The sequence below is a fragment of the Xiphophorus maculatus genome, chromosome 22 (genome assembly GCF_002775205.1).
Source record: "Xiphophorus maculatus strain JP 163 A chromosome 22, X_maculatus-5.0-male, whole genome shotgun sequence".
In the NCBI taxonomy this organism is placed as follows: Eukaryota; Metazoa; Chordata; class Actinopteri; order Cyprinodontiformes; family Poeciliidae; genus Xiphophorus; species Xiphophorus maculatus.
In genome coordinates this window covers 17,391,645-17,419,292 of record NC_036464.1, presented here as the reverse complement: position 1 = coordinate 17,419,292, position 27,648 = coordinate 17,391,645, and the positions used below count along the sequence as shown (strand labels likewise).

The following is a 27,648-nucleotide window of genomic DNA, read 5'->3' as shown; positions in this document are numbered from 1 at the left end:
AGACAGACATCAGATAGATAGCTGGATACACAGACATTAGACCGGGTTTTTGGCTGCCGTATCGAGTTTCCTCCCCCAGTGTCTGTCTGCCGGGACGGCCTTTCTCTCGGAGGCCCTAACACCAAGGCACCACACAGCCAGCCACGACAGCTGCCACAGCAGCGTCTAATACCAACACACTCCATGCTCCAGCGCTACTACAAAGAGAACCAGCGTTTCAAACATGGCACACTTTGATGCTCTTGTAATGATCTTTGTCTGTTGTTGTGCGACTGAAACCAGGAGGACGTAGGATTCGCATGGTGCCTCCTTTTTTTTAATGTTGGTTTCTTGAGAACAAAGAGACTGATCTCTACAGCAGCAAGTTAAAGATTAAATGAGAAAAAAAAAAACTCCTCGTGGTATCAGCGTGCGACCTTGTGTCAGTGAGAACCCAAGCCTTGGGTTTTTGGGCTCCCTGATTAGGAACGGCTGACGAATGGCCATACATTACGTGAGAGCGATTACCTTTGAGTGTGCACATATCAATCTGCGACTGTGCAGCGCACTTGTCAGCGTGGTAAGGAGAGTGTCTCAGCCTGGAGAAAGTGCAGGTCTAGCCTTGGTCATGTTGATGGAGGGGCGGCACTTCAGAGGCTCCAGGACCCCATGGCACCAGTCTCCCCAGTCCCCCAGACAGACTGGGAGCATCTGGGCTCTGTCAGCGCCTCTGGCCCCTGCAGACTCCGATCTATATGACGGGAGAGAGGAGTGCAATGGATCAGGCCGAAGGAAAATATGAGCCAGATTCCTCTGCCTCGTGCAAAAGATATTCTGTGCCAGTAAGTGTGTAATGTGGATGTGAGGCAGCATTAAAAGGATTTTTTTTTTTTTTTGAAGTGAGACTCTGTTAAAAGGTTATAAGCTGCTACAATCTTACCTGTACTTGATAGTCCTGCTTTTGTTTTCCAGATTAATTAGACCTGCAGGCTAACATGAGACCTAAGTGAACTTAAACCATCTTAAAACAACTTCAGATTTAAAATACATTGTGACTTATGAGAAGACTATTATATACATTTAGAGTAAATTGTCATGTTTGCATTTGGTGATTTGTTAGAGATGCTGATGATTATTTACATTGTAAATGGAGGTAATAAATGATATAATGTTTTTCCCTTTTATACCACTTTTAAATCAGAAGGTTACTCTGACAAAATAAAATGTTGAAATGACCCAGACTGGGCTGCAAACAAGTTTCCTAAAATCGTCATTTTTATTTATTAAAGCTGTTTTAAACAATAATGTGATTGTAAATGTTTCACAATCCAGTTTTTGTTCTACCAGCGCTGGAAAGTGGGGGTTAAACACTTTTATAGCAGGTTTTACCAACACCACCTGGCGATATTAAAAACTGAACGGTGTTTAAGAACTCAGTCAGAAATGAGTTTTAAGGATCTGGCTAAGAATATCACATTGCAACCTTTTAAAGAGATCAGATCAACATCGGGAAGATGAGAGACAATGCCTTTGTGTTCTTCTATTGCTAATCCAACTTTGTAAATGTTGACATCCATTGCTTTTACCTTATTTTTCCAGTTGAAGAACTAACTCTGGTGTTTTAAACAGGCTGGTCATAAGACTTAGATTGGCTGAAGCGGTTCTTTTCTCTGGCCCAGTACCATTGTATTTTTGGGGTGTCTGGGTGTCAGAGTCAGAACTTGTGATGATGGAAATGCAAAGATCTAGTTCCTTTAACTCATCAAGATCACTGGTAGTTCAACACCGTCTGAATCTACTTTTTGTTTAACTAACAATTGGTTACTAAGTAAATATGCCCCTAATACAAGCAGGTAACAGTTTAAATGTTCAGGATTATCTTCAAGCTGAGAGCTAAAGCATAAGCTTCATAATTTATATGAATAACTATTTTAAACAGAAAATGATCACTTTGCTGTTGGCTTATCTTAGACTAGCTAGCTAACTAGATAGTTATCTACCTCAGGTAAGATATTAACCACTTATAACATCTCAACAGTATCCCACTTGAAACGTCCTATGTATCCCTTAAAGACCCTGATAGCATTAATTTTGCATGGTGTGAAATTGAGGTTATAGATTGGCTCCTAATACTTAAAAAGGCCTGTTTATTAACTGTCCAATTAAGAAATAATTAAAAGCACGGTTCTAAATATGTGCAAAGCTGGTTCTGAGCAGAAACATCAACGTCTGATAGAAATCACTCCAGAGTTCCCTTATGAAAGAGAGTAATGATTTGATCACTCCATAGCTCTGCCACATGGAAACTGATACACTCACTCGCCAACACTAATTAATCCATACACTAAATTAGGAATATAAATGGTGGTCCCATTTTAACAAGGTCGTTTTTAACTTCTCCCTTTACACTTTAACGGCGTCGGAAAGGAAAAAGAGGAGGGGGAAAAAAAACACAACTCCTATCAATGCGTTTCGCTTATTATGATTGACGATTGATGATTAAGTCCTCCAGCTGACACACACCGCCAAAGCCGGTGAGTTGGAATTGGATGTGACACATACACAGTTCTGCGTGTTAGGTAATTCGTTGACGAGGGGCCAAATTCATTTATGGAACAGCGGTATTGGCAGGCGTGGACACTCTCTGCAAAAACAACGATAATCACAGAGGTTTGGCGCGGCGTGACAAGGACTCTTCAGGGAAAGGCCCTTACACGCTGCTTTGTTGGCCGTCCCTCCCTAAGATGGAGGGAAACATCCGTTGCTTGGTCTTAAGACAAGAGTTGCACTGGAGAGGTTTTTTTTTTCTTTTTTTTTTTGAGTTAGGTGGTGCTGAATTCAATAAAACAGCTCACACTTTATCGGGTATGTATAGAAATGTACAAAATTGGATTCTGCAGCAGTCCTTCCACTTCCTTACTTTTTTCCCTGATATTGATGAAATAAAGGGTCTGATAAATCCACTGTAATGAAACATGAGGGGGACCCTGTTGCAAGTCATTTAATCTCTTTCCGCATTCTCCATTTTTTCTGCTAATGAGCCTTATTGACAATCAAACAGAAGCTGTCATCCCCCAGGATGCAACACTCCCAGCCCCTGCGTGTTTGTCATAGTGTCCTGGCAATCAGAGCTGCCTGCACGACCAGGCTGGCAGTTAGTGGTTCTCACAGCAGCGCTGCCTGAAAATGGCACACTTCCTGTAGAGTTGCAGCTGCCACCTCTGCTACTTCCATTACTTTCTATAGCATGCAGATGTTGTATCAACATTCCCTGCCAAGGGGACTGCAATAACTGCGAGATTCATGCCATGTTTCAGAGGCACGTCAATTTCTCAAGTGGCACAATTAAAGAGGGAAACACTGTAACAGGTTTTTCACAGGCGCTGAAATCGGAAAAGGGCTTTTTCACTTTTTCACTCTTTTTTTTTTCTCAAAGGAGGGCTGTTTCATAAGGGTTCAGAAATCCACCCAATTTTTACTGCCCTCTTCCTGAGTTGAGCTTTTCTGTGAGCCTTTGTGCGGCAGACCTGTTGTGACCCACAGCGGATATGGAAATGGGGCTAAGGTTTTATGGGCCAAACGGATTGGACACACTCGAGCTCAGGGGGCATGAATATTGGATGTTATTTCTGCTCCCTTTTTATGTAATCCATTGCCAATACATTATTAATAGATGATATCATATCCAGAACTATACTGGACAAAGCACTACACAGGACTAGTATGAAAGGAGCTCTATATGCTGGAGACTGTGGCAGAAAATACAGTTCAAGTGATATTATTTTATCACTGCAGCCCTGCATGCCTGTGCCAAGAAATCCACACACTGTAATTTGTAGGCTTAGCGAAGTTCATATACAGTCCCTTGCAAAAGTATTAATACCCTTGAGCTTTTTCACATCTTGTCATGTTACAACCATAAACTCCAATGTGTGTGTGTGTGTGTGTTTTGTCTTTTTTAAATCTTGTGATGGGTCAGCATAATGTAATAGAGAAGTGGAAGGCACATGATGTACAAGATTCTAATAGTTCTGCAAAATTAAAGTATGTAAAGTGTCCTGTGAATAGATACTCCGTCCCCTTTAACAACTGCCCTCAGAAGTCATGTAATTTCAGTAATTAATTTTACCTGGTTGCATTTTGAACTAATATGAATCCAGCTAAAAAAAAATGCAAGGCAGTGCACCTTCAGGACTGGAGTTGATTAGTGTTAGAAAACATTTGACACAGTTGTAGAGATTTTTAATGCAGTAGGGTAGTAAAACAATCACCAGAGCTTCAACCATGTTACAGAGTACTGTCCAGTCAGTAGACTTGTAATGGAAAGAGTATGGAAGAACTGCAAACCTGCATAATAATGTACAGTAGCTCAGGTACTACTAGCTCCATGGTGAAAAGTGGTGGAGCATCATGCTGTAGAGATGGTTTTCTGCAGCTTTTATAGGGAAGCTGGTCAGAGTTGAGGGAAAGATTGATGGCAAATATATATTGTGTTTTATTATTATTTGTAAAAAAAAAAAAAATAGTAATCCTTTCAACCAACTCTATGTGGGTTTATCACATAAATCCCAATTAAAGACATGAGGTTCAGTTTATATCACATTACAAAATGTGTAAATTTATAGTTTTGCAGAGCACTGTGCAGGGAAAATATGGTGAACGTTTTATTTGCATCAAGGGGTAAATCTGGCTTTTCTTTTCCTGGTTTGAAATGCCCTGAAACATTGATGAAGTATCAAATGACATGTGAATACAAGTTTAATGGACGCCGAAGCACTGGGATATTTTGCTCCTGCTTCTCGGCTGCAGCGAGTGAAGTGGAAATCTTTGCAAGGATCGAAAAGATTTCCACTTTTCACAAGTTTTCCTTACAAAGCTCACTCCCAGAGTACAGCAACAGGGGAGCGGTGTCTTATCTGATGTTCAGAATCACAGACAGGAGGCTGCTCTAATGTAGGACTGTTAAAAAAAAAAAAAGGAGGGGGGTGGGGGCATGTCTTATTTTGATTCAAATACTGAATTGTTCAAAAAGGTCAGATTTGCTTCATTTTTAAGTTATGGTCTTGGTTCGTACCGTTTTTATGACTCTCAAAAGTGTTCTCTGTCTCGTGCATAAGCTACAGGAGAGTTGCAGCCACTTTTTTTTTTATGTTTCTGCACTCAGCGGTTAAAACAAATCCCCTCTGTCAAAGAGCAAATCCTTAAAAAGTACTCTTCGGCATTGCCCACCACGCAGAGAAGATAAACCGTCGTCCACCTCCTAGTTTTATGACCTGTCTCGATATTGAGCAACATAATGCCCCCAAGCATGAATGCAAACACCTTTAAGTATACAACTTACATAGGGAGAAGATGCACAAGGTAATAGATATTCTCTTTTTAAGGTCAGTTTGAATTGTTTTTTCTCATGGGAAAGCGCAGGTTGATAAAGAGCAAACAAAACCCTCTTTTCTGAATGCTTGTCCTCCATGGCCTCAATGAAGGTTTCATTCCTTTATATCATCCAGCCCAATTCCCAGCATGCACGGCCATTGTGGCGCTTTCAACTGAAGCTCTCCATTGACTGGCTCATTGTCCGGTCGCTCTTTTGTGCCTCGCTATCACCGGAGCACAATCTTTCACCTGAACAGTTCAGGAGCGCACAACCTGGATGTGGTCACATTAAAAAAATAAAAAAAAACACACCCAAAAACAAGCAAGTCACCCATGTAGATGCCAGGTTGCTTAATTAACCCGACACTGATGAAGAAATATTTGAAACTTTAAAAACCTCCAGCGATGCTTCTTAATAACGTGGTCATTAGTCATGCTCAGGGTGCCTGCGTCACACAGAGATGTTCAATATTACAGCTTGGGCTTTTATTACTGAGATGACTTTTTCTCCCCCCCCCACCCCTTTTCTTTTTTTGAAATATAACAATACACGAGCAGATGTTTGAAGAGTGGCCCTCGGCAACACAAGGCTAGTTAAGATCGATATTGCTTTCAATATTTCTTTCCTTTGACAGATAACCAGTACGGAGGAAAGTCTTGATAAGAGTGGCAACATATGGATGCGGTAAGCTTCGCTTTCTTTTGATTGTGTGACCCCGTGACCCATGCTTCTGTTTGAGAGCAAGGCAGCCACATGGTACGGTGGGGGTCTGTCAGGCTCTGGTTATGGGGCATTATTGACCCAGGATTTATAAATATTTAATGCACACATTAAGATCATGGTGGAGGGTGGCCATTAGAGTTCTCCAATAAAAGAGGCTCTCACGATGATTGAATGGTGTGGCAGAGCTAGTGGCTGTTTGTTGGGTACAAAGAAACCTGCTGAGACTATATATACTGTACCTCCAGCCTGCCTGGCAGGCTTCAGAGCTTTTAAAGCACCCAGCAACTGAGCTAACTTGTCATTTTTTATATATACATTAGGTTTTTTACCCTCTGATTTTAGTCTTTAAAAAGAGGTTTAGTTAAATTGTTATAAGGAATTGATATGTAGCCTACAGTGGATAATTCTTGGCATTTTTTTCTGGTGTAAATCAAGATTGGATGATCCCAGAGCTCAAGGAGTAACAGAAGAGTGGCAAAACCCAAACTAGTGTCCAATGCCCAAAACATGTTAGTGGTTAAGGCAAATCGTATTTTATTATCACATTTTATTAGGTGGTTAGAAAGTGATTATTTACAAAGGAAATAAAGGTTGGAGGCGGTGAGCCACCAGTGACCTTCCTGAGTGAAACATGGACTGAGAACATGTCAGGTTTTTCCAAACTCAGTAACGACCTCAAAGAACAGTAAGGCAGGGTAAAAATAAATAAAACAGAGTTTGTATAAACCCTATTTATTTGTGCTATTTTTACTTTTTAAACAATTTTATTTTGAATAGTTGTTTAAACTGGACACACCTTACATCACGAGAAAAATTATTTTCCAAAATAGACTCCGAAATAACTATGATTGTTGCCGAGCTAAATTATTCCAAAAATATATTTTGTAATAAATCTAAAGGATGTTTATTAGCTGTCAGTAGCAACACTTATTGCAAATAAAATAGCAAAACATAAAAATCAGTAAAAACGGTTAGAGTATGTTTTGTATTAGACAGGTAGCTCCATTCTCCATGTAACTAATCACCAGCTTCACTTTAAACAACCCTCAAATATAATGCAGTTCCAACTAATCTGGTTTTACACTGATAAAGATGTTAATGGAGTTATTTACAGCAGGTACGTAATTAACTGCCTAAAATAATTTAACAGAGCTTCTCCTCAGCAATCCCTATTCATGTTTTGTGCATCTACTTTCTTTGCTGCATTGATTAATATGGAGTTTGCTTGTTTGTTTTTATTTTAACCCCCTTCCACCTCCACCCCCTAAAAAAAAAAACACAAAGCAGAATGCAACGTGATGGATCGAAACTTGTGTATCCGACACAGATAACGCAGGGAGACAGGTGTGTGCACGTTGTTATCAGATGCACTGGGTTATCAGGGAAATTATTTGAAGCCTGCAGAAAATGAAATTGCTGCTTTCGGTGTGTCTGTCCTTTGCACTATCATCAGCTCCTGGTGGATCTCCTGCACCGCCGAGATCCGCGCATGCTGGCTGGCGTAATAAGCCGCTGATATGCTGATTGCCACTCGGGTTGCTGTCATTTAATTGTGCATTAAAGGCAGACGTGGCCTCGGACAATGGCGCCTTGATGAGAAATTGACATTTTGTGACCTGCGCTCCGCAAGCACTCAGGATGCCAGATAAGATGCTCAGTTGTTTTTAAGGAGAACCACTGTTCTTCCCTCAAACACTTCTATCCTCCTGTTTGACCCACTTGATGAGTATAGATTTCACAGCGCCCCCCTCGCCGTCCCCCCTTTCAGCACTCAAACTATAAGAGGTTCAAAACGATACCAGGCCTTATAGACAAAGGATAACCTTGCTCTTTCAATGTATCGATTCTTTATTAACTAGGTGGCTTAATGCAATGAAATGAGGGATTTGAATGAGCCCCATTTGGGGTGCTTTGAATAAAAAAGCTTGCACTGTTTATGAATGACTACAATGAACCTTTGAAGCACCACAGATGCAGGATGTGCTCACACAGAGACCAGTAGAAACAAATTCAGAATGCTTCGCTGAAAGAATATGAGGATAGAGCAGTTTTCATCTTTTTTATGGATGTTACACTTTTTCCACAGGTTCAAACAGTTATCTCCATAGCAATGTCTAAATACTACATCTTACAGATGAATCACAGGTTTTGTCTACTGTCTTTTCTCTTGTTTTTTTTTTTTTTGTTGTTTTTTGTATTTGTTTGTTTCCTTGTTCCTGATTGTCAGTTTATCTGCCATCCAAACTGGGCTTAAAACTGAAGAAGTCCACAGTTGAGGGGCTATTATGTTTTTTTTACTGAAAATTTTAATAAAACATCACTTAGTCATTTCTGTTTCCATTCCAAATGCTGACATTTTAAAATTTTCTTCCCTGTAAACACATGTAAGCTATGTGGCAGAGTCTTAAGTGGTGAGTAAAAATGACTTCTATACATTCTACAAAACAGGAAAGAAAAAAAATACAACCACAAATGGAGTGTTTTTTTATCTCCAAGGTTGTCCCTCATGCACATTAGTCTCTATTGGATCTTAACAACTATCATATGGGTCACAAACAATTTATTTGACAATACAACCAACAAAGTTTTCTCCAAAATGGTCTGTATAGATAATTTAAAATCAATATAAAAATAAACAATGAAGTTTGACTTCCCTTTTAAAAAAAAATGGACAGAGAGTCTCGACGGTGTAACACAAAAAGTTTCGAGGATACACATGAAATATATGCACATTGCATTTCATCAAATACAAAAAAGAAAAACAAATGAAGGCAACAGTTCTTGGCTGAATTATCTGTGCTGCATCACTATATTAAGGGCATGACGATTAATACATACATAATGAAAAGCAATATACAAAATTTCAGAGATAAATACATTATTTATAGTTGATATGTTACAAAATTTCCTTCAGTGAGCGCAAGTGTGTATTTGAACAGAAAAATGACAATGACTGACTATATTCCTACATTCTCAATGGGTTTTAATTTTTTTGTTTTTAAACATTTTTTTGTTGATCTAAAAGAACATGAAAAAGACAGATGTATAAATATTTAGCACAAGTTTGGCAATATCACAATAGTCTACAATTTTTTTAACCACATATAAAACACATAAGGGAGTTGGAGCCAAAAGGAGACTGCTCCTCATCAACAAGAAACAGACTTCACAGTAGCATAGGAATGCATTAATATACAGTGCTAGCAAAAAAGTTGAAAAAACATGGCAAAACACACTTGCTTAAAAGGAAGCTCTAGACGTGGAAGTACATCATATTCATCAACAGAGTAGTGTTTTTGTACACATCAGTGTGCTTGTTGACGCGGAGGATTATTTTTTTTTCACTTTTGAAGATGATTTCTAGCTACAATAAATTACAAAATTTAAGTTAAAATGCAGGAATGAAACATGATACAACATCACCCACCCATCACCCCCCCACCCCCTGGCCCTCCCAAAAAAAAGAAATCCTGTTTTTACTTCATATTTATTGTACTTTTATGATCGGTTTTTGCTAAATTATATATTTCATATATTTTTCCAGTTGAAATTCAAACTGTCTTGGCCCCTGTGTAGTTTTCTCACACATAAAAATACAAAAGTCACATTAGAAAGACGCACAACTGTTGTGAATCTATTAAAAGAGAGTTGAAACAAAAAAAAAGAAAGAAAAAAAAAACTGAGGCAAACAAGTTTGTTGGCAAATGGACTGTACATCAGTGTTTTTACTTTACAACCAGATGGTGAGTCCACAGAGTCCCTTCCAGTACTGAGAGTGGCTGTCCGAGGCTGAAGCTCAACTCGACAGGTATACAAAATAAATCCTTCATCATCCCGCGTCCTTTTCTCTTCAAAGGTTGATAAAATTGTGGGTTAGGGAGGGTAAAGAAAAATAAAATCCCACAGAAAAAAAATAAAAATAATATTGTTCTTAAATCCTTTTTTCTGCAGGTTCTGAAAGTCATTGAAAAGGGGGGGGGGAAATCTCTTTTTTTTTTTCTTTCTTCAGAACGAGCAGTTGACTATACATTACACCAGCATTTTGCAGTGTGCTTGGGAAGAAGAGGGGTACGGGGACAAGGGGGAGTGTCCTGTGAAGTGGTAGTGTGTCGACTGGTGCTCGAGATGACAAAAGTGCATTTACATTGGAGGGACAACCAGGCCGGACATGGCTGAGGGGGGGATAAAGAAAGAACAAGAGAGCAGATTAGTTGGATTGGCTACAGCAGATTTGGCTTTATTGATCTAAAAATTGATCAAAACTGAAAAAAAAAAATGAGTGCATGCATGTGTGCAGTATGTGTGTCAGTGCGTGCTTGTTCGGAGTCCAGCCACCTGATGCTGCACAAGTGCGTGGATGTAAGCCTTTAAATGTGCCTGTTTGCGCATGTGCCTGCGAGTGTTTGCCGTGTCCGCTGGCCCTCATCGCCGTACGTTCCCCTAACCTCCCTCCTGCTCTGACATTTCAGCTCTCAGCACGCCGCTCCTGCTATGTGTGATATTTCTCCTGCCGTCGGGGTAATGGCAAACAGTGGCCCAGACTCCCAGGAGAGCCGGCTGTGGTGACGACGGAGCAACAACACGGTCATTTCCCACAATGCCGCAACTCCGCTCAGTCTCCCACTCGGATTCATTTCTGCTACTTCCTTCCTTTCTGCACCCCCTCCGTCTCTTTATCATCGACTCAAGTTTTGCCTTCACGTCATTATCCAATAGAGATTAGGCAAGATCAAAAGTAGCTCCCTGTTATTGCGCTAAGACCATCTGCTTTGGATATCATTAGCAACTGTAGCTCGCCCTAAGAGTTTATATATTCAGTATTTTCACATGTTTTAACAATTAGGCAACTAGTGAAGTGCTAGGATGATGTATTAGTGTATTGCTCGCAGTATATTTGTAGAGTCATGGTTGAAATGCTTTTAAGTTTGCCAGCGCAGATGATGGCAAGGCATTGCTCATTAATTTCTGCACAACATGTATTAATAAGTATGAACGTGTAGCAAGATGAACTTTAATTTCCCACTTCATTAAGCCCAATGTTATTAATCTTGGGGCACGCGCTACAGCTAAGCTTGTTTTCAATGCAATCATGTTGGTCATGACACACGCACAAAACCTAATAAACATAATTACTAAAACAATTCGCCGAAGGTCTTGTCCTGCGACATCGGAGCGGATCATTTGTATGTAAGGGCAACAAGGATGCATGTATGCATAAACATTTGCACTGTCACTTTCAGACCTGCGCTGTCTTGTTTGCATGTGTGGGGGTGTGCAGGCGTGTGTGTGCATGCTCTCTGCAAGAGTGTGTGTCTGAATGTGAACTGAAAGGTGTAAATTGGCCTGTCAAAATGCATATATTTGTAATGATTAATCCCTCACCAAACCGGACAGAGGCCTGAGCAGCGGTATCTGACCAGTAGTCCGTAGGGAAGGGATGAGGGGGTGAGGGGGGCTCACCTTGCAGTCCGTTGCCGTTGGCGCTGGTGCAGGAGGGGGGTGGGGAGGCCTGGGGTCGGACCACAGGGGCGAAGGCGCTCTTTTGTTTAACTGCGGAGACGACAGGGAGGGCAAGGGAAGGAGGGAGGGCGAGAGTGAGAACGTGCTGTGAGTAGTGCTTGAGAGGGGAGAGGGCAGTTAAGGTAAGGCTGGGGTAGAGTTACTGTCAGGTAGGGAGGGGTTGGGGTGGGGGACACATGATCAGTACTCACAGGCCCCTATGATCAACATTTTGGTCCGGCTGAACAAATACAGGTGGCGTGTGGCGAAGTAAACCTAATATTTCCACAATTCTAAACCACATGTGTGCTCTCTAAAGTCCTGAAACTAAACAAGCTTTTGTGAATGAAGACTCACATATTATCACCATCAACAATCCGCTCACCCCCCGTACCCCTTTCCTTTCAGAAACGCCTCGTAGAGGTGTGAATGAATGCAGGAGCTGGAATTAAATCAGCAGGAACTTAGTGCTACTACAGCATGCAAGAGTGGCAAGCTACTTACTTCCATATGGGGAGTTGGCAGAGGATCCGTTGAGGAACCCCGGGGAGCTTGGCACACCCAGGTTCATGCCGGCATTGCCGTAGCCGTTCATGCTGTTGCTGACTGTGTTGTAGCTCGACTGCTGTGGGGTGCTGCTGGAGATGTAGCCCCTGGGGGACACGCTGCTGGTGTTCCGGCTGTAGCCAACTGGATAACACAAATGGAAGACGTACAAGGACATTCATTCATTCCTTTCTTTCCGAGGCATTGTCCGGTGATTGAAAGTAAATGGCAGTGGAAATGAACTGGTACAGTCAAAGATCTTCATTAGCAACATAGCGAGAAATATGATGTTTCCATGATCAGATAGCTCTTTTATCAAGACGCTAACAAAGCTTCACTGACAAATCCTCTGTTACTGAATGAAGAACGTAAACGATACAATGACTTTAGAGTGTCAAAAGAGAGGCAGGAAGCTGAAACAACACATTTCTATTATCTTTCCAGAATTTACATAACATTCAGTATGCAAAGTTGCTAAAAAGATTCACTGAGAAATCTGTTGATGACTTGTTCAAAGATTTTTTTTTCCATGTCAGTGCACAAGTCATACAGCAGCACTCCCAAATGTGGACGCTATTACTGAGTGAAGAACAGCCAAAACTCTCTATTTTCAGGGGCAGTGAGTTTATTAAAAAGGAATTCAGATTAGGTCCATAGTAGTAAGATGCTACGAGAAATCTGTTTTCAACCGATGTTGAGACATTTCTGCAATTTCTTTAAAGCTGCAGTAGATAACTTTTATTACAAAAAGATTATATTTATTTTATTTTGTGGCAGCTTAGGGTGAGACATAATCAGTGAAAAAAGTCAAGTTCCTCTGCCTCCTCCCTGTTGTTTGACTGCTATTTGCACAAATACACCAATCCTGTTCGGAAGCAACCAATCAGAGCCAGGAGGAGGGTCTTATATCCTCCTTGATTGACCGATCAGTAAATCTTGCTCTCTGCTGAAATACCGCTCCTTTCCCAAAGCATAATCTGTTGTGAATGTGCCTGCTAGTAACAACTGTAGATAATCAGTCTTCCTGTAGCAGTAAGTTGTTTGCCCACCATTACCAAAGCTGCAGCAAACTGCCAATCTTGAGCAGTGCGTACACAAGATTGATTGACAGCACTAAGACCCTCTTCCTAGCTCTGCCTGGTAGTTTCTGTTCGGAAGTGGTATAAATCTGCAGATGGCAATAGGACCACAGGATTTTTTTTTACAAACTGTCTCAAATTATATTTTCAGGACATAGTGGCAACTTTAACAAATATGTAAAAAAAAAATTAAAATTAAAGTTATCTACTGCAGCTTTAAGCAGTGATAGAGCAAGACTTTCAGGGGCTAATAAGAAGTCTGAACGTTAAGCAAAGTTGAACTGTTTTATCCTTTTAAGCGTTCAGCCTCTGTATCTGATGGAGCATGCTGGAGTTGAAAATGTCGTCTACATTCTCCACAGGGAATACACACATAGATGGCTGTTTTAATAATCCTAGTCTCACTAATCCTGTTGATAGCTAATATAAGATGCTGAAGACAGCTTAAAAGGGGAGCTGCATAATATTTTCTTTGTTTTAAATTAGCTGTAAAACTGTTTTACAGACACTGTCTCGCGCACACACAGGGCATGACTTCATGTCTGTTCTGAATATAAATAATTATTAATCACTCACACTGGTGAGAAGACTAGACAGAAGTATTTTGGGTGCTGTTCATTATCTATAGTATGTCATATCAATAATGTCGGAATTATATATCTGTATAATGTACAACAAAATCATAGTTGGCTAAAATTAGTTCTGGCATGTTAAAGCCTTATGAAAGACAGAATCAGCCAAATTCATCTCTATTTTCTTTATAAAGACATATTGCAAGTTCCACATTCAAATGGAGGTATTATGTAAAATATAGTTAATTTTTAACTTTATATCATGTTTGAAAACATACCTGGAGTTTTGCTTTGATTCTTTCATGCACCCCTGCCAGCCATTCAGGTTGCCTAAAATGCTTGCTCATTCAAAGCACCGCCTATTTACACAAAGCTCCTCCTTGGAGCCGCAGTATCCAGCCGAGCTTCCTCTTCACAGAGCAACCCTCACCCACCAAGCCTTCCCCACTGAGCTCCACCACACTGGCGGCAGCAACAATTATCAAACATCTGGTGGAAGTTGGGTATGGCTGAGCTCATCATATGAACTACTTCTCAGTCCAATGCTCATATGAATGGTTATAAATGGCACAACTGAAAGGCATTGTTGTGATAACGTGCTGAAGGCGGCATGTCAGGAAGAATTTGAGCTTCTTAAAGAGACTGAGGCTCAAATTCAAGGTATCTAATCAGAAAGTCAGATTTCTTTTAAGCTATGTTTGATATATACAGGACTTTTTTTAATAACAACTGAAGGTAACATAATTAATTGATTGTGCTATGAAATGTTGCTATGTGCCTGGGAAATACGTAATACCCCTCCTTACAAAAAATGATAGAAGACTCACGGACTGGATTAATACCTTTTTTCGTATTAGGCCATTTTTTATTAGTTATTTTTATTTGAAGGCGACAAAAGGGAGAACATATTTGCCATATTCTTGTAAGTCCCTGGATATTCCTCTTAGAAGCACCTGCAATCCTTCTGCAACCCCCTTTTGAGCACCTCTAAGTTATGGAGCTAACCCCCCCAAATCACACACCTTGGTCATTCCCTTGTGACTCTGACACGTTGACTGCTAGCTGGCTGCTGAAGGAGTTGACTCCCATCATGCCGTGGGAGGCTGTGTTGGCGAGAGAGGGAATCTGGTTGTGGTTGCGGGGAACGCTGTATAGGGCTTCTGCGATGTCAGCTGCCCTCTTCAGAATGATCTCCTGAGAGGCAAAAAAAGAAGGCAAAGGATTTTTTTAATGCATAATACATGGCTGTTGAGTTGACTCGCGGCACTATATTCCTTCAGATATAGTCCTGAATATGGGCCTTAATTATGTCATCAAAAATTCTTTATGTGTAAATCAGACACACTGAGAGGATTTTTGAGGTACCTGATTATTATGGGGCATCCCGTACAGGGCTTCGACGAGATCAGCCGCCCTCTTCAGTAACACCTCCTGATTAGGGAAACAGGGAAAGGAAATAAATACAACTCCCACAACAGAGTTTTCTTTAGCCTGAGGCCTCTGTCAAACCAAAGAGAAGACCCCTGCTTTGGGAAGATTTTTGCAGTGATTAACATGTTTCTACAGGCAACAGGTTATGCAAGTCAAAACAGTCCAGTTTTATGTCTCTTATCCCTTAAATAATAGCGTAAAATGTTTGTTTTAGCGTCCAGCTCAAATTAAATAATAATCCCAGTATTCAGTGGGCCCAAACAGTGGGAAAGTGGTTCAAGGAGCATCGAAGCACCAGGTTTTTAGGTCCTTAGGCCCTCTGAAAATGTTTGATGGCCTTGAAAACATGTTACAAAGGAGCCTAACCATCCCATCAATACACATCTCAAAAAAGGGGATTGCAATTAGTTTGAAACACCAAAAACAAAGGCATCAGACGATGTCAAAGGCAATCCAACAAAATATACACCACTATTAGTTTTGTCATTACTTTTGAGGGGGAAGCAGGGAGGTGTGTCGTCACTGTACATGCAGAATAAGAATGACACGCAGAGAGCCGAACAACAGTGCTAAAAAGTGCTATGAAATGTTTACATAAATAAGAGCCACCTAGATTTAAGAGGCACCGGAGGTAAATTTATACAGCACTACCATTTTGCTCCTTCCAACCATGCAGAGCAGTGAATAATGTTCCCTATCTTAATTAAACTGGCATAGTCCTTTAAAAACAACACCTCACCCCTGATTCCGGGCTTCACGTTTGCTCCGGAGTTCAGTGCCGAGTCCCCTCTCTTCAGAACAATAAAGTGAATTAGCTCTGGGTTAATCTAGTTCTGTTGTAATGACATTAAGGAATTTTTCAATTAACCTCTTTGACTGGCTGTTGCAAAGGACTTCACAAATGACTTCCCATCCAGCAAGAGCTGGGTGCTCGTGCCTTGGGGACACGGATGCTCAGGATGTGGTCTTATCCATGTCTGCATGCTTGCCCCCGCTTGACAATGCGGATTAGCTGTGTTGCTTTGGCTCTTAACGGTGAAAATGAGTTGGCCCCGGATCCCGCACCCCTCAGCCCCCATTCACCCCCACCCAGTCAACCACACACACACACTCTGTTTTGGGCTTTCGGCTAGGTGGGGTTTGGCCCATTTGTGTGTCCTTATCGGCTCTTTGAATTCAGCACTTACAATTAAATCCCTCTCCAGAAACCAGACTGCTCTCTTTGTTTTCCATAATACAGAAGGCAGTTTGCTGTATGAAAACCCTCTCCTCCTCTTAAGAGTGTATTTAATCTGACAAAGGCAAGTTGCAGTCATGGCTGTTGTGTGTGTGTGTTTTTAAAATGCTCTCTTGTTGTCACCTGCTGTAGAGCAGAGATTTGTCGACTGTGCTGTTAGAACTCCGGTTAAAAGCAATGCAAATCTGTCACTAGAAACATCTCAGATGGTGCTTGTTTTCTTCCCACATTCACTGTGTTTTCTTTTGCAGGCCTCGGTAATTTGTCTGAAGTGTTCCATCACTTGGCAATGGCAGTGTGGGATTAAGACGGCAGCTGCCGTAAATGAATGTAAACACAGCCTTCGCGCCTTCAAACAGCGGCCTCCAAGACTTGGCCTGCGTCTCCGAGGCACGGCGTATGCAGTGTGTGTACGCAGCGTGTGTAAGGGGGCCCCCCTTTCATCCTAAGGAGCATAGCTAGCCACCGTCCTTGATTTATCAAGATGAATCGCTGTAGGAGCCACTTGCAGCGTGTGCCATGCTCTCTTATAGAAACATATCGCTTAATCCACCCCAAGTTACCGGATGGGTGGCTCTTAGAATGGGCATTTACCTCTGAAATTGGTGTGTATGCTCAACGTTGCATGCATCTAGTTTGCATACAAATAAAGAATTATGGTTGTCGTGAAGCAGGTAGACTAAATGAGAGTACCAGCTGTCTTGATGTGTTCTCATCAGGCAGAACAGATTTTTCTCTCTCTTGCTGAGTGAGATAAAGTGGTTTCCTTTCTTTTTGTCTGCAGTTAATAATTACCAATAATCTATTCTATCATATTTCAAGATCTCCTACATGGCTCTCAATTTTAAACAACAATTAAAGCAATTAAGACTGTCGCATTCGGAAGCCATGTTTCATTCTCCGCGAAACGTCCTCTCCCTCCTTGTCCATATGGTACTTTGCAGCAGTGACATAAGGACAGCTTGGGAAAAAAAAAGAGGAGGGGAGAAAACGATATTGCCTCTCATCCTTAATCTGTCGTTTACCGCGTGGTGTCTTAACTAACCAAGCTGACTCGCCGGGGCTATGCTTAAGTGGCAACCTAGTCATATCGGCGGATGATGAGAAGTGCTGCACCCAATCAAGGAAGGAAGTTTGTTTTCTTCTGACGAGACGCCTTCATGCGCATCAGCTCATGCTGTGAATACGATTAGCACGGAATAGCGTTCCGAGGGCATTTCCATGTAAATCTCAAATGCTGCTCCGGCATAAGTGTAATTGGCTTTCTTGTCATGGAGACATATCTGAACACACCATGTTAAATTGAAACAATTAACGGCTTCGAATGATTTCTGCTGTTCTGTGACAAATGCGTGACTGATTTCGGCTATTGTTTGGGACTGTTCTGCATAAAAGGTCCCGTGCTCTGCTAACAAACGCTCCGATGACTGATCACCTAAGATTTAAAAGCCGGTTCGTGTTATTGCCGAGGCATAAAATTGAGGGGAAGAAATCCAAAATGACGACTTATAAAAAAAAAAAAATACAAATCTAACAATAAGGAGTCTTCAAGCACTAGATTAACATGGATGTTGTATTTATATTATCACAGTTAATAAAAGAGGGCCTAGGTTATGTAGCTTGGAGTGCTAATGCCATTATAAAACTGTAAGGCAATTACTCTGTTAGCTCTAGCCTGAGGTAATGAATGCATTTAGAAGCATAGGGCCATTAGATGAAGGTACTTCAAAGAGCACAGGAAGAGAGATTCATTTAAATACATGGGTAATTGCTTGACATGAACACATTTGTAATATTTTCTCCTTGTGGATTACACAAAGAATTGGAAAAGAATGGGCTTATGCTCATTTTGGGGGGTGGGGGGAACAAAAAGAATCCAAAGCAATCAGCTTAATAATAAAACAATATTGAGTTTCCACTTTTAATTTTATAATGAATCTAATTTGTTGCAGAGGAGAGAAATTGAGTGTGATATAATGTGATATTCAGTCTATTTGTCCATTACTGCCAGAGGGCACAAAATGGTATTATAAATTGTCTTTTTTATATTATGAATAGAAAATTGTTTTATAACAAGATCTTAAAAAGGAGGGTGAATTCTAAAGTCTCTCTTCACTTAACGCCATGCCCGCAAACCAATCTCCTTTCTCATCACTTGACTGCTCACACTTATTACTTTCATATTCACCCTGGACTTTGCATTGAATTTTTATATCTCCTCTCCTCCCACAGGGTCAGGCTGTCATCTGCGATGTTGTCTTAGAATTACGAGGTAAACTTCAATCAGAGGCAGCTTCCCCCCTTTTTTTCTCTGTGTAGCAACAATATTAGCGTGCATCCCTTGCTATCCATGAGCACTCCCATATTGGCTTTCTGTCTCCTTACAATTACCACGTGTCTTACTGGTCCCAGGGAGAAGGCTGGTGGAAATCAATAGCGCAGTAATATTATCAACTGGAGGGTGAAGTCATGGGAGGGAGGGAACGGAGGAGACGGGGGTGGGGGGGTCTTGGGTAGAGGTGGTGAGTGGGCTTGGTGTCGATTTGCCTTTCTGCTAATGCACACCGTGCCGTCCTCCAGCTTTATCTTCTTTTTATAGAGTCTCTCTGCCTCACCTGCACCCTGTAATGGCTGTTCTCTATATTCTGTTTCTGCTCTCATTCCGAATGTGCACAGCAGCCTCGGCCCGCCGCAGGCTTGTTTTATTGGGAATGTGCTTTTGACCCCGAGAGCTGACCCTGAGATGGCAAGCTTAACAATGACGAATCACTTCGTGGGATCATTTACATGCCCCCTGAACCCCATATTTGGGTCCATTAGAGAGCAAATCAAATATTTATGTTGTTTATTGGGAGTGCAGGGTTTCATCTCACTCTCTGATTGTTTCATGCAAAGGCCGGGAGACCGTGCTATATTAAGTATACGCTCACCCAGGAAACTAATCTCGGTCTCAGTGTCAAAATCTGTCCCACAACCAGCCATGCTTTGTATTCAAGGTTTCTTTGTAATAAAGCCATGTTACCATGTAACATTGTGTCTCTGGTTGCAGAAAAGATGTGGACTTGGTTTATATACAGTGGCTTTCAAAAGTGTACACAGCTCTGTTAAAATGTGAAAAAGTTTTGATGATAAAACAATGTCACCACGACAAATTTTCACCACATAGAATTGAAGTAAAAAGCCAAGATATCTGTCTTCAAATTAAAATAAAAAAAGTGCAATAACCTTCTTGCTTAGGTGTTCACAACCTTAACCTAATACTTGATGTTAAAAGGCCTTTTGATTTAATTGAAGAATTAAATTTTTTTGGACATCTTATACTAATTAAAGTGATTCTGAAGTTCAGCTACCCTAATAAGATTTTTATTGCACTTCCATTTGCATCTTTTGGTTTGCTGAGAAGTTAAGGATTTCGTATTTTAAAATTATCAGTCATTACAAAAACACAAATAAATTATTATGCATGCACCAGGGCAAATGGAAGACAGTCATCAGTAATTTAAATAAAGAAACCGCAGGAACTTATTCCAAGCATTTTGTGTTCTATATATGACAAAAAATATCCTACATCTCCAATAATCTTCAAATATCTTTACTAAAGATTTGGACTGCAAGAAGAGTCACCTTTTATGTCAAATAAAATTTGTTGTGGTCAGATGAAACCAAAGTTGAACTTTGGGCCACAATTCTAAAGGATAAGTTTGACTCAAAGACAACACCCACCACCAGAAGAACACCATAACCAACGCACTGAAACATGGTGGCTTCAGTTGGAATTGTGTTTTTTCTCTTTTCAAAGTGGAAGGAAATATATCAAATACTAGTCAGCTTTATTATAAGACATCAAGATGAAGTGGGAATTAATTTGTCAACATTACCAGAAGTCCAAGCATACTGTTCAATTAATAAAACAATAGTTTTGTGAGAAAAAAATTTTAAGTTTTGGACTGACCAAGCTAAAAATCGCTAAACAAATCTAACATAAAATCTGTGGGTCCATCTGAAGATGGCCATGTGCAATAGTAGTCTGACAGATTTGGATAACTTTCATGTAACATGCTGATATATTCTAACTTAATGTATCAGTATGCCACATGCTGATATATTAAGCATGTCACTTAATATATCAGTTTTCAGACTGAAACTGAATCAATTTGAAACCGATTAAGTTTTCTAAAACTGCATCAAAACATGTTTTCAGACGTTATTGGTTTTAAAATGTCCACACTTATGCAGTCGAGTTATTGCAGCATTTTCTTTTTACTCTAAGTGATTTTAGTGCAGATATATTTAACATAATATGTGTAAAAATATTTTGAAATTATTTATCATGGTTTAATTTTAACAGAGGATGAAAACTTTTGAAAACCCTGTAAAACTCAAACAGTCTTGCCAGCGGAGATAGAGTTGTAGATATGAAAGGTAAGTGAACTTCACCTTTTGGTCAACGTTTACACCTGAAATTAGAGCAACATTTCATGTCGAGGTGTAGCTTCCTGTCTCCACAGGGACCAGGTCTAATTGAAACACTTCATATACTGAGCCAAAGACTAGCTGTGAAGTTCCATTTCTCCAGGTTGCCTTGGTCAAACATCACACTCTGTTCTTTATTAAATTGTCTGTTGGACATTAATAATTTTGTTGTGTTGCTTGCTGGGATATGATAGATAAGGTCTTTAAAGGTTCTACAGTATTATTAAAACTCTGAGGTGGTCCCCGCATTACAGCGTGCCGAGGGGTCCTGAATTGACTAATCAGTCATATTATTACTTTTGACACATTTGGAGCATTGGTCATCAAAATGGTTACTAGCGGGGTGGCAATTAGAGAAAACACACAGGTTCTATCAGTGGGAAACTAAGAGGGAAAGAATCAAAGGAATCAAAAGGACTGTGCAGGAGAGCATTTATGAAAAAAAAACAGACATTTGAACACCTCAGTTTTAATGCTAATTTTCAGTTCTTTCTTTCAGTTTGGCCTATTGATGTGTCATGCCAAACTGATGTGACTTTCAACTTAAAGATAAAAAACAAAGCATTATAAAAGCCAGAGCATAATAACATGCAGTCTTTGTCTATTAGCTGCAGCAAGACTAGAAAGGTTTACGGCACAGGGTTCTGTAAACAAAAGATTAAACCAAATCGAGCCGCAGAAAATGAAAGGAAAACATGAGTGGGGTAATGAGGGTGCAGGCGTCGTTTCTGACCAGATTACCATCTCCACAGACTACTGGAGAGGAAAACGCCTGATTGAGCTATTTTACCACACAGAGAGTTTACGCCTCTCTCCCCACACACAAAAAACCCCCAATACCATTACCACGCTGGTTGGAGGGTGAGCCACATATGTGGAGTAAAAGCTGTTAGAGCTCTGGGTTGCAGTGCTCTGCGTTGATGGGAATGTTGTTTAGTTTATTTGTCACAGAGTATTAGCAAGATATTAAATGGATGGTTCAGGATTTTTGAAGGGAGGTTCTGTTAAAAGATTATAGGCAGTAAATGTCTTACTTCATGGGGATAATTCTTTTGGAGTCTTCATTTAGTGTAAATCCAGATTAGTTGACCCTGGAGATTGAAGCTAGTGGCCAAGAATAAAGTTTACTTGTAGGGTCTTAACACAACGTCAGTCCCAAAAACGTTGCCGCTGTTTAAGCAAATGCTATTTTATCGACCTGCATTGCATTAGTGTGTGCAACATCAATATGGAAAATTGGACAGCAATAAAATGATTTTACTGTATAGGATCTATGCTCTGCATTGGATGAGGCCTTTCTGTATCCAGTTTGCATGTTCTCCCCTTACATGTGTGGGTAATGTCCAGACTACTGATGCTTCCTTCCACGGTACTCCACGCACATTCACTTTGTCTATAGTTGTTTGTTTCTTTTTGCCTTGTGATGAACCGGTGGCTTGTAAAGAGTGTACCCTGCCTTTTGCCCAATGACCGCTGGAGCACTAGTCCCCCAACGAGCTTCCAAGGACAGTCACCAATACACAACGGACAATGGCCCCTCTTGGACTAGCCAATTAGCACCAACAAACTAATCTGGATTTATATTAAATAACAATGTCATGAGAGTTATCTGCTATGGTTAAGATATAAACTGTTCCTTCAGAACCTGAGGAGCTCTGTGTCATTACCACCCTACGTTTCTCTGCTCGGGAAGGACAATGTACTGACCTTTGGTAATCTCTCAGGATCGCCAGGGTGTCTGGGGATGACCTTCTGCAGCCTCTGGAAACCGTAGTCGATGGTGGGCTCATTGAGAGCTAGAAGAGAGAAAAGGGAAGATAAAGATTAGACCCATTTGAGGGCTAATTTTGCCAGAGATATGAGGGAACTAATTGAAAAATTTGTGATGGTTTACAGTACAGTAATTTCAGAATGCCTAATTTAAAAAAAAAAAAAAAACACTCAAGGGTGAGACAATGTTTTATGAAACATCATCAGCTATGGTGGGGGTTTGGGGGGGTTCCTTTTGACACTTGTGTCACCAAGTGCTATTTCATTAGCAGCCATGATGACCTACATCAGTCTAAGAATTATTTAGAGGGATCCGCCCCCTTTTTATCTGCTTGGGAATATTGACTACAGTAAACTACAGTACTGTAGTACTGTAGTTACTACAGTACTACAGTACTGTAGCATAGCGGGGGTCTTTTAATCTAACAGAGCTTTAATAATCTGTGAAAGACTGTCCACACATTGATCTAGTGTAAGTTGCTGTCATTTCACCCTTCTGCACCAACTGTACTGCAACACTGGGCCCTTGAAAAACGGTGGCAGATCCCATGGAGCCATTAATCTCTCCCACCCCTCAAACAGTAATCTGGGGCATATTGGGCGATGAATCAGAGGCACAAAGTAAATGAATCATAACCCAGACTTTGGTGAGAGCCGGGCGTTTTATGTCTGACAGTCCTAATGGGTAATTGAAGGTTTCCTTACAGCTCCGCCTGATTCTAAACAATCATGTGTACACTCAGAGAGAGGCAGAGGGGAGGAGAGTTAGGAAGGAGGAGAGCAGTGCAAAAGGGGAAAGAATGGCTTAATAGAGAACATCACTTCTCAATGTAGATATCATTTTCAGGAGAGTAACTCCGCCGAGCAAGGCGCTTCATAAATCAATGGCTTTCTATGGAGACTAATAAGAGCTGCCTGCCTCTATTCATTGTTCAGCCTGTAATTTCGCCCATCACTCATTACTCAGCATGTAATTTCAGCATTAACACCACACAGCTCGCTGAACCTGCTGAATGTATAAGCAAGTGAACGCAACCCCCAACAATTTCACAAAAACACCCCCACACACACCCCAGTTTGTGTTCCTATTCTCATTGGGACATGGCACTGACTTTTATTCATTTGAGTAATTTCACTTGTACTTATCCATGACCATCACCAGTACTTTGACCCGAACTCTGAAACCAGAAATTAGTTCTACCGGATTAGGACTGGGCGTTGGTCCATACAAAGCCTGCTACTCTTTATTAGGTATCTGCTTTTGTAGGAAAAGGTCTTAAACAAGTGATCTCAAGCACAAAGAGTCATGGACAGTAACACAAAGGTCATGACCTAAGTACCATTTAGTTAGGTTACCCCTACCACTATCTACTGCCTTATTTGTTTGCAATTAATTATGGTACTGGGTAAAAATTACCACTGGAAACAGTACACTTCTTCAGTGACATTGATATATTATCAGCTTTTATCTATTTTTCTGTCTGCACACGTGACCAAATATGCACTTATGTGTTATGATGTAAACAGTAATCAATTCTGCAGTGGAAATTGCTTTTATGCTCCATTCTTCAATTTAGCATGTACAACTTGAAAATAGTTTAAAATAAACACATTAAGCATAATAATCTTAAAATAGAAAAAAATATCTTGCATACACTGATGATTAGTACATTCTTTATTTTCATTGTAACAACCTGTGTCTAACCTTTCTTTTACTTTGCCTAAAATATTCTTGAATATTATATTAAACACATTGTTTTACATCCAACTGCACAATTATTGGTGGGTGTGATGGTGAATTATTTAAATGTTTAGCAGTGATTCTAAACATACTATAGTGGGCCATTTAAGACTTGACAACATTGGTGCTTTTGTGCCATTAAAAATATGTAAACAGAGTAAAAATTTGCTTACTTTTTTTTTTTACCCCTTTTGTTATAAAGTGTGGTTCTGTTTTCAAGGGCTAAAAATTCATTCTACTTTGCTGTCTCTATACAACACAGAACCAATTTGGATGCTATGCCCCTCAGTAATGTGGGGTCAAGAACTTAGATTTAGGTTTATGGGTTGAAATGGAACTCAGGGCTTCATTTCAATGCCAACGTTTGACATAGGCACTAATTTCCTATTCATTCCAACTTGTTCTTGCAACTGAACACATGCAGCAGTTGTGCTAAATGCTGAATACAGTAATTGCCAGCTCAAGCATGGTCAAACAGCAATTATGTACTCAAGCATGGACAATGTGGGGGCTCTAATCGATAGCACAGATCCAGCTTACAAATACAGTGGTATTCAACCCGGCAGTGCAGACACACCTGAATAAACCCCCCGCCACAGCTACATACACTGCTGGAAATCTGATTTGACATGTCATCATGTGTCGCAAAACGACAAAGGTCTGCTTCGGAATGTGGGGGGAGAAGCCATCTTCTCCTTAATAAAGGATTGATCTGCCATATTGATCTTACATGACAAGGCTGTAGTGAGGAATTTGCCCCCTTTTCTTTTGTTATTTCCACTCCCCTCCTTATCTTATGCACTCTGGCAGACTCGTGCAGGCGTGTATGTGCACACATGCAAGCGTGTGAACGCCTGTGCCCCGCTTGGAAAACGCGCATGTGCTCGACGGCCCTGCTAGACCCCGCTGCTCAGTGTGATGTAAATTGTGTATGTGTAAAAAGCACTCCATAATCAGGCCATCCATCATCAGAGGCTGTCAGTGGGCTCTCTCAGGGTGATACATCACGCTCTCCTGTCCTCTGCCTCAGCTGGGGCCTGCAGAACCCGCCAGGCATGCTGGGAACTCGGCCGGACAGATGTAAAGTACAGAACGAGACGGAGAACGGGAGAGGTGGACTTTTTGACATGTCTTTCCAATGATAATGATGCCCTACTGTAAATGCTGGCCTCAGAACTGCAATGAATGTGATTTGGAGGACTCAGTTGGCATCACGCTCTGGTGACAGACCAAAAAAAAAAAAAAAGATATATTAAAACTTGTCTCAGTTGGTGTCAGAACTCAGTGCAGTCTCAGTTCCAGCACAAGGCATGATCTCCCCATGCCGGCATGTCGCCGTCTCATCTATCATGGAGATGATCTTTGTAACAACCCTGGCGTAATGAAATTGGTGACACAGACCGCCATCTGCTATTGATTTCATGCAAATGCTTTTGACAGCTGATGGAGACTTGCATTAGCGCTAAACGGTGCTGTCAGTTGATGAGTTGACAGTTTTGTAGTCATAGCGTGTAACACCGGCGCAGACAGACACAGACAATGTCAATAATCCTGTAAGAGCTGCTGATGATATATACTGAGCACTTATGCTCAATCTGGACAATAAATGTGCAGTCGCTGCACTGCTCCGCAGATTTTCTTTTTCCTCCATGCGAAGATTTCCTTTCATCCGCTGAGCTTTTACAAGAATCATTGGGACCACTCTCCTTACGTTTCCCTGCATTGATGTGCATGTTTCCACACTTTTACCCTCTTCACCTCCCAGATCTACAACACCTCGTCATGTACTTCTTCTCAGTCATAAACTTTGCGCTGCAATAAAGTGGTGCGATGATCCAGAGCCAAAATTTGTTTAGTCCTCCTTGACCTTCCAATGATAAACAGTGAAAGCGGTATTACACTCCCACACCCCCTTCACCCATTCTTACCCCTTCTGTAAGACTTCTGAGTCGCTTCGAGGAAACACGAAACCATCCACACACATCCCATAAATCCTGCGCTGGGTGGGGAGTCTAGCCGAAGGGAGGCGGAGGGACAGAGAGAACTATGGGAGGTATGATAGGGGAGGGTGGGTGTCCGGGAGCGGGAGAGGTGGGGGTCACTGGCACGTTCCAGTCACGCCCGCTTCCCGGCCCGCGGCCAATCAATACCACTTTCCTGTTTTAGAGGCGGGTAATTATGAGGTGGAGAGATTGTGTGACCTCTCACCCCTGCTGCATTACTCGCCTGATATTAAGATAAATTGCCTGATTTTGGGTAAACATATGCTGCAATTCAAACTGTCAGCACTGGTTTGCTCAGGGATAATTTGTATTGATCTCCTGGCTTCTTCCCCATTTTGCTTACTGACCTCATGGATAATTAGAGAAAAAGAGACACGGGGAGGTAAGGCAGGGCTTGCATTTGAATACTTTGCCGGAGAGATGAAGAGCGCGCAGCGAGGGGGAGGAGGGAACATTAGACACTAATAGAATTTTCATTTTCTCTCATTTTCTGCACAGATTTCGACAGGTTGCGTGTTTTGTTCAATTATACTCCTTATATCTGTTCACCCTGGCTGGATCAGAGATGCTTCGTGTTTTAATTTCCAGGATGATAGAAATTTTCCTAACTGAATGTGACAGCAAATATGTTTCAAATTTAACAGCTGATAACTTAAAGAATTATGGCCACATGCGAGCAGAATTAGCATGGTAAGTGGCAAAATGCGCAGACATACTGTGGACCGTCTTGAAGATTGGGAAGTAGAATATTTTTTTATGACTATTTCAGCAATTCTCTCAAGAGACCGAATGATCGTGTTTCAGAATATGAAGAAATGGAATGCTTGACTCCTTGTGCAGCTGCGACCGTATCGTTTCCTCCTTTTGAGCAGGCCCGCATGCGCACTGGCAGCCGTGGCAGGCCTTCAGTTGAATTCCTCCTTTCCTGGAATGCACGCTTCCCAATCTTATTTCGATCTGACGCCTCAATCTTCCCTCCCTTTTCCCTTCATTTTCTGCGAGAGGTCCTTCAGCAGCCTCGGTCACTGGCACTTTACTTAAAATGTAGAGTGGATCGCTTGTACATGCCGTATGAGTGTGGTCTGCTGCTCACTTCTCCGTGTTCTCTGGAAATGGGACATGAGTAACCGCTCTGAGGGAACAGAAGAACATGGCCGATGCTGGCAGCCAGAAGTGCTTACATGGCAATACGGCAATGTGTGCCCTCAATCTATATGAAAG

At 41.1% G+C, this 27,648-nt stretch overlaps 2 protein-coding genes across 6 annotated transcripts in view; one reads left to right on the top strand and one right to left on the bottom strand.

Annotated features, from left to right (window-relative positions):
• The window catches only part of mgmt (O-6-methylguanine-DNA methyltransferase), a 39,825-nt gene extending 29,259 nt beyond the window's left edge, over positions 1-10,566 (top strand). The window contains exons 5-7 of one of the 2 annotated variants that reach the window (XR_002752237.1): positions 5,988-6,037; positions 9,817-9,884; positions 10,546-10,561. Coding sequence is in view for 1 of the 2 variants with exons in the window: in XM_023328049.1 (XP_023183817.1) it covers positions 9,817-9,849 (33 nt within the window). In the remaining variant the exon portion in view is untranslated. Of the gene's footprint in view, positions 1-5,987; positions 6,038-9,816; positions 9,885-10,545 lie in introns of both variants that reach the window. The other variant, XM_023328049.1, reaches the window with a different exon arrangement.
• ebf3 (early B cell factor 3) overlaps positions 8,123-27,648 on the bottom strand; it is an 88,862-nt gene continuing 69,336 nt past the window's right edge. For 2 of the 4 annotated variants that reach the window (XM_014470951.2, XM_023328045.1), the window contains exons 11-16: positions 22,621-22,709; positions 15,138-15,203; positions 14,795-14,966; positions 12,080-12,265; positions 11,459-11,626; positions 8,123-10,248 (exon numbers count right to left, since the gene is read on the bottom strand). In XM_014470951.2, coding sequence (XP_014326437.1) covers positions 10,217-10,248; positions 11,459-11,626; positions 12,080-12,265; positions 14,795-14,966; positions 15,138-15,203; positions 22,621-22,709 — 713 coding nt within the window. In that variant the 3' untranslated portion in view covers positions 8,123-10,216. The remainder of the gene's footprint in view (positions 10,249-11,458; positions 11,627-12,079; positions 12,266-14,794; positions 14,967-15,137; positions 15,204-22,620; positions 22,710-27,648) is intronic. The other 2 variants (XM_005804881.2, XM_005804882.2) reach the window with 2 other exon arrangements.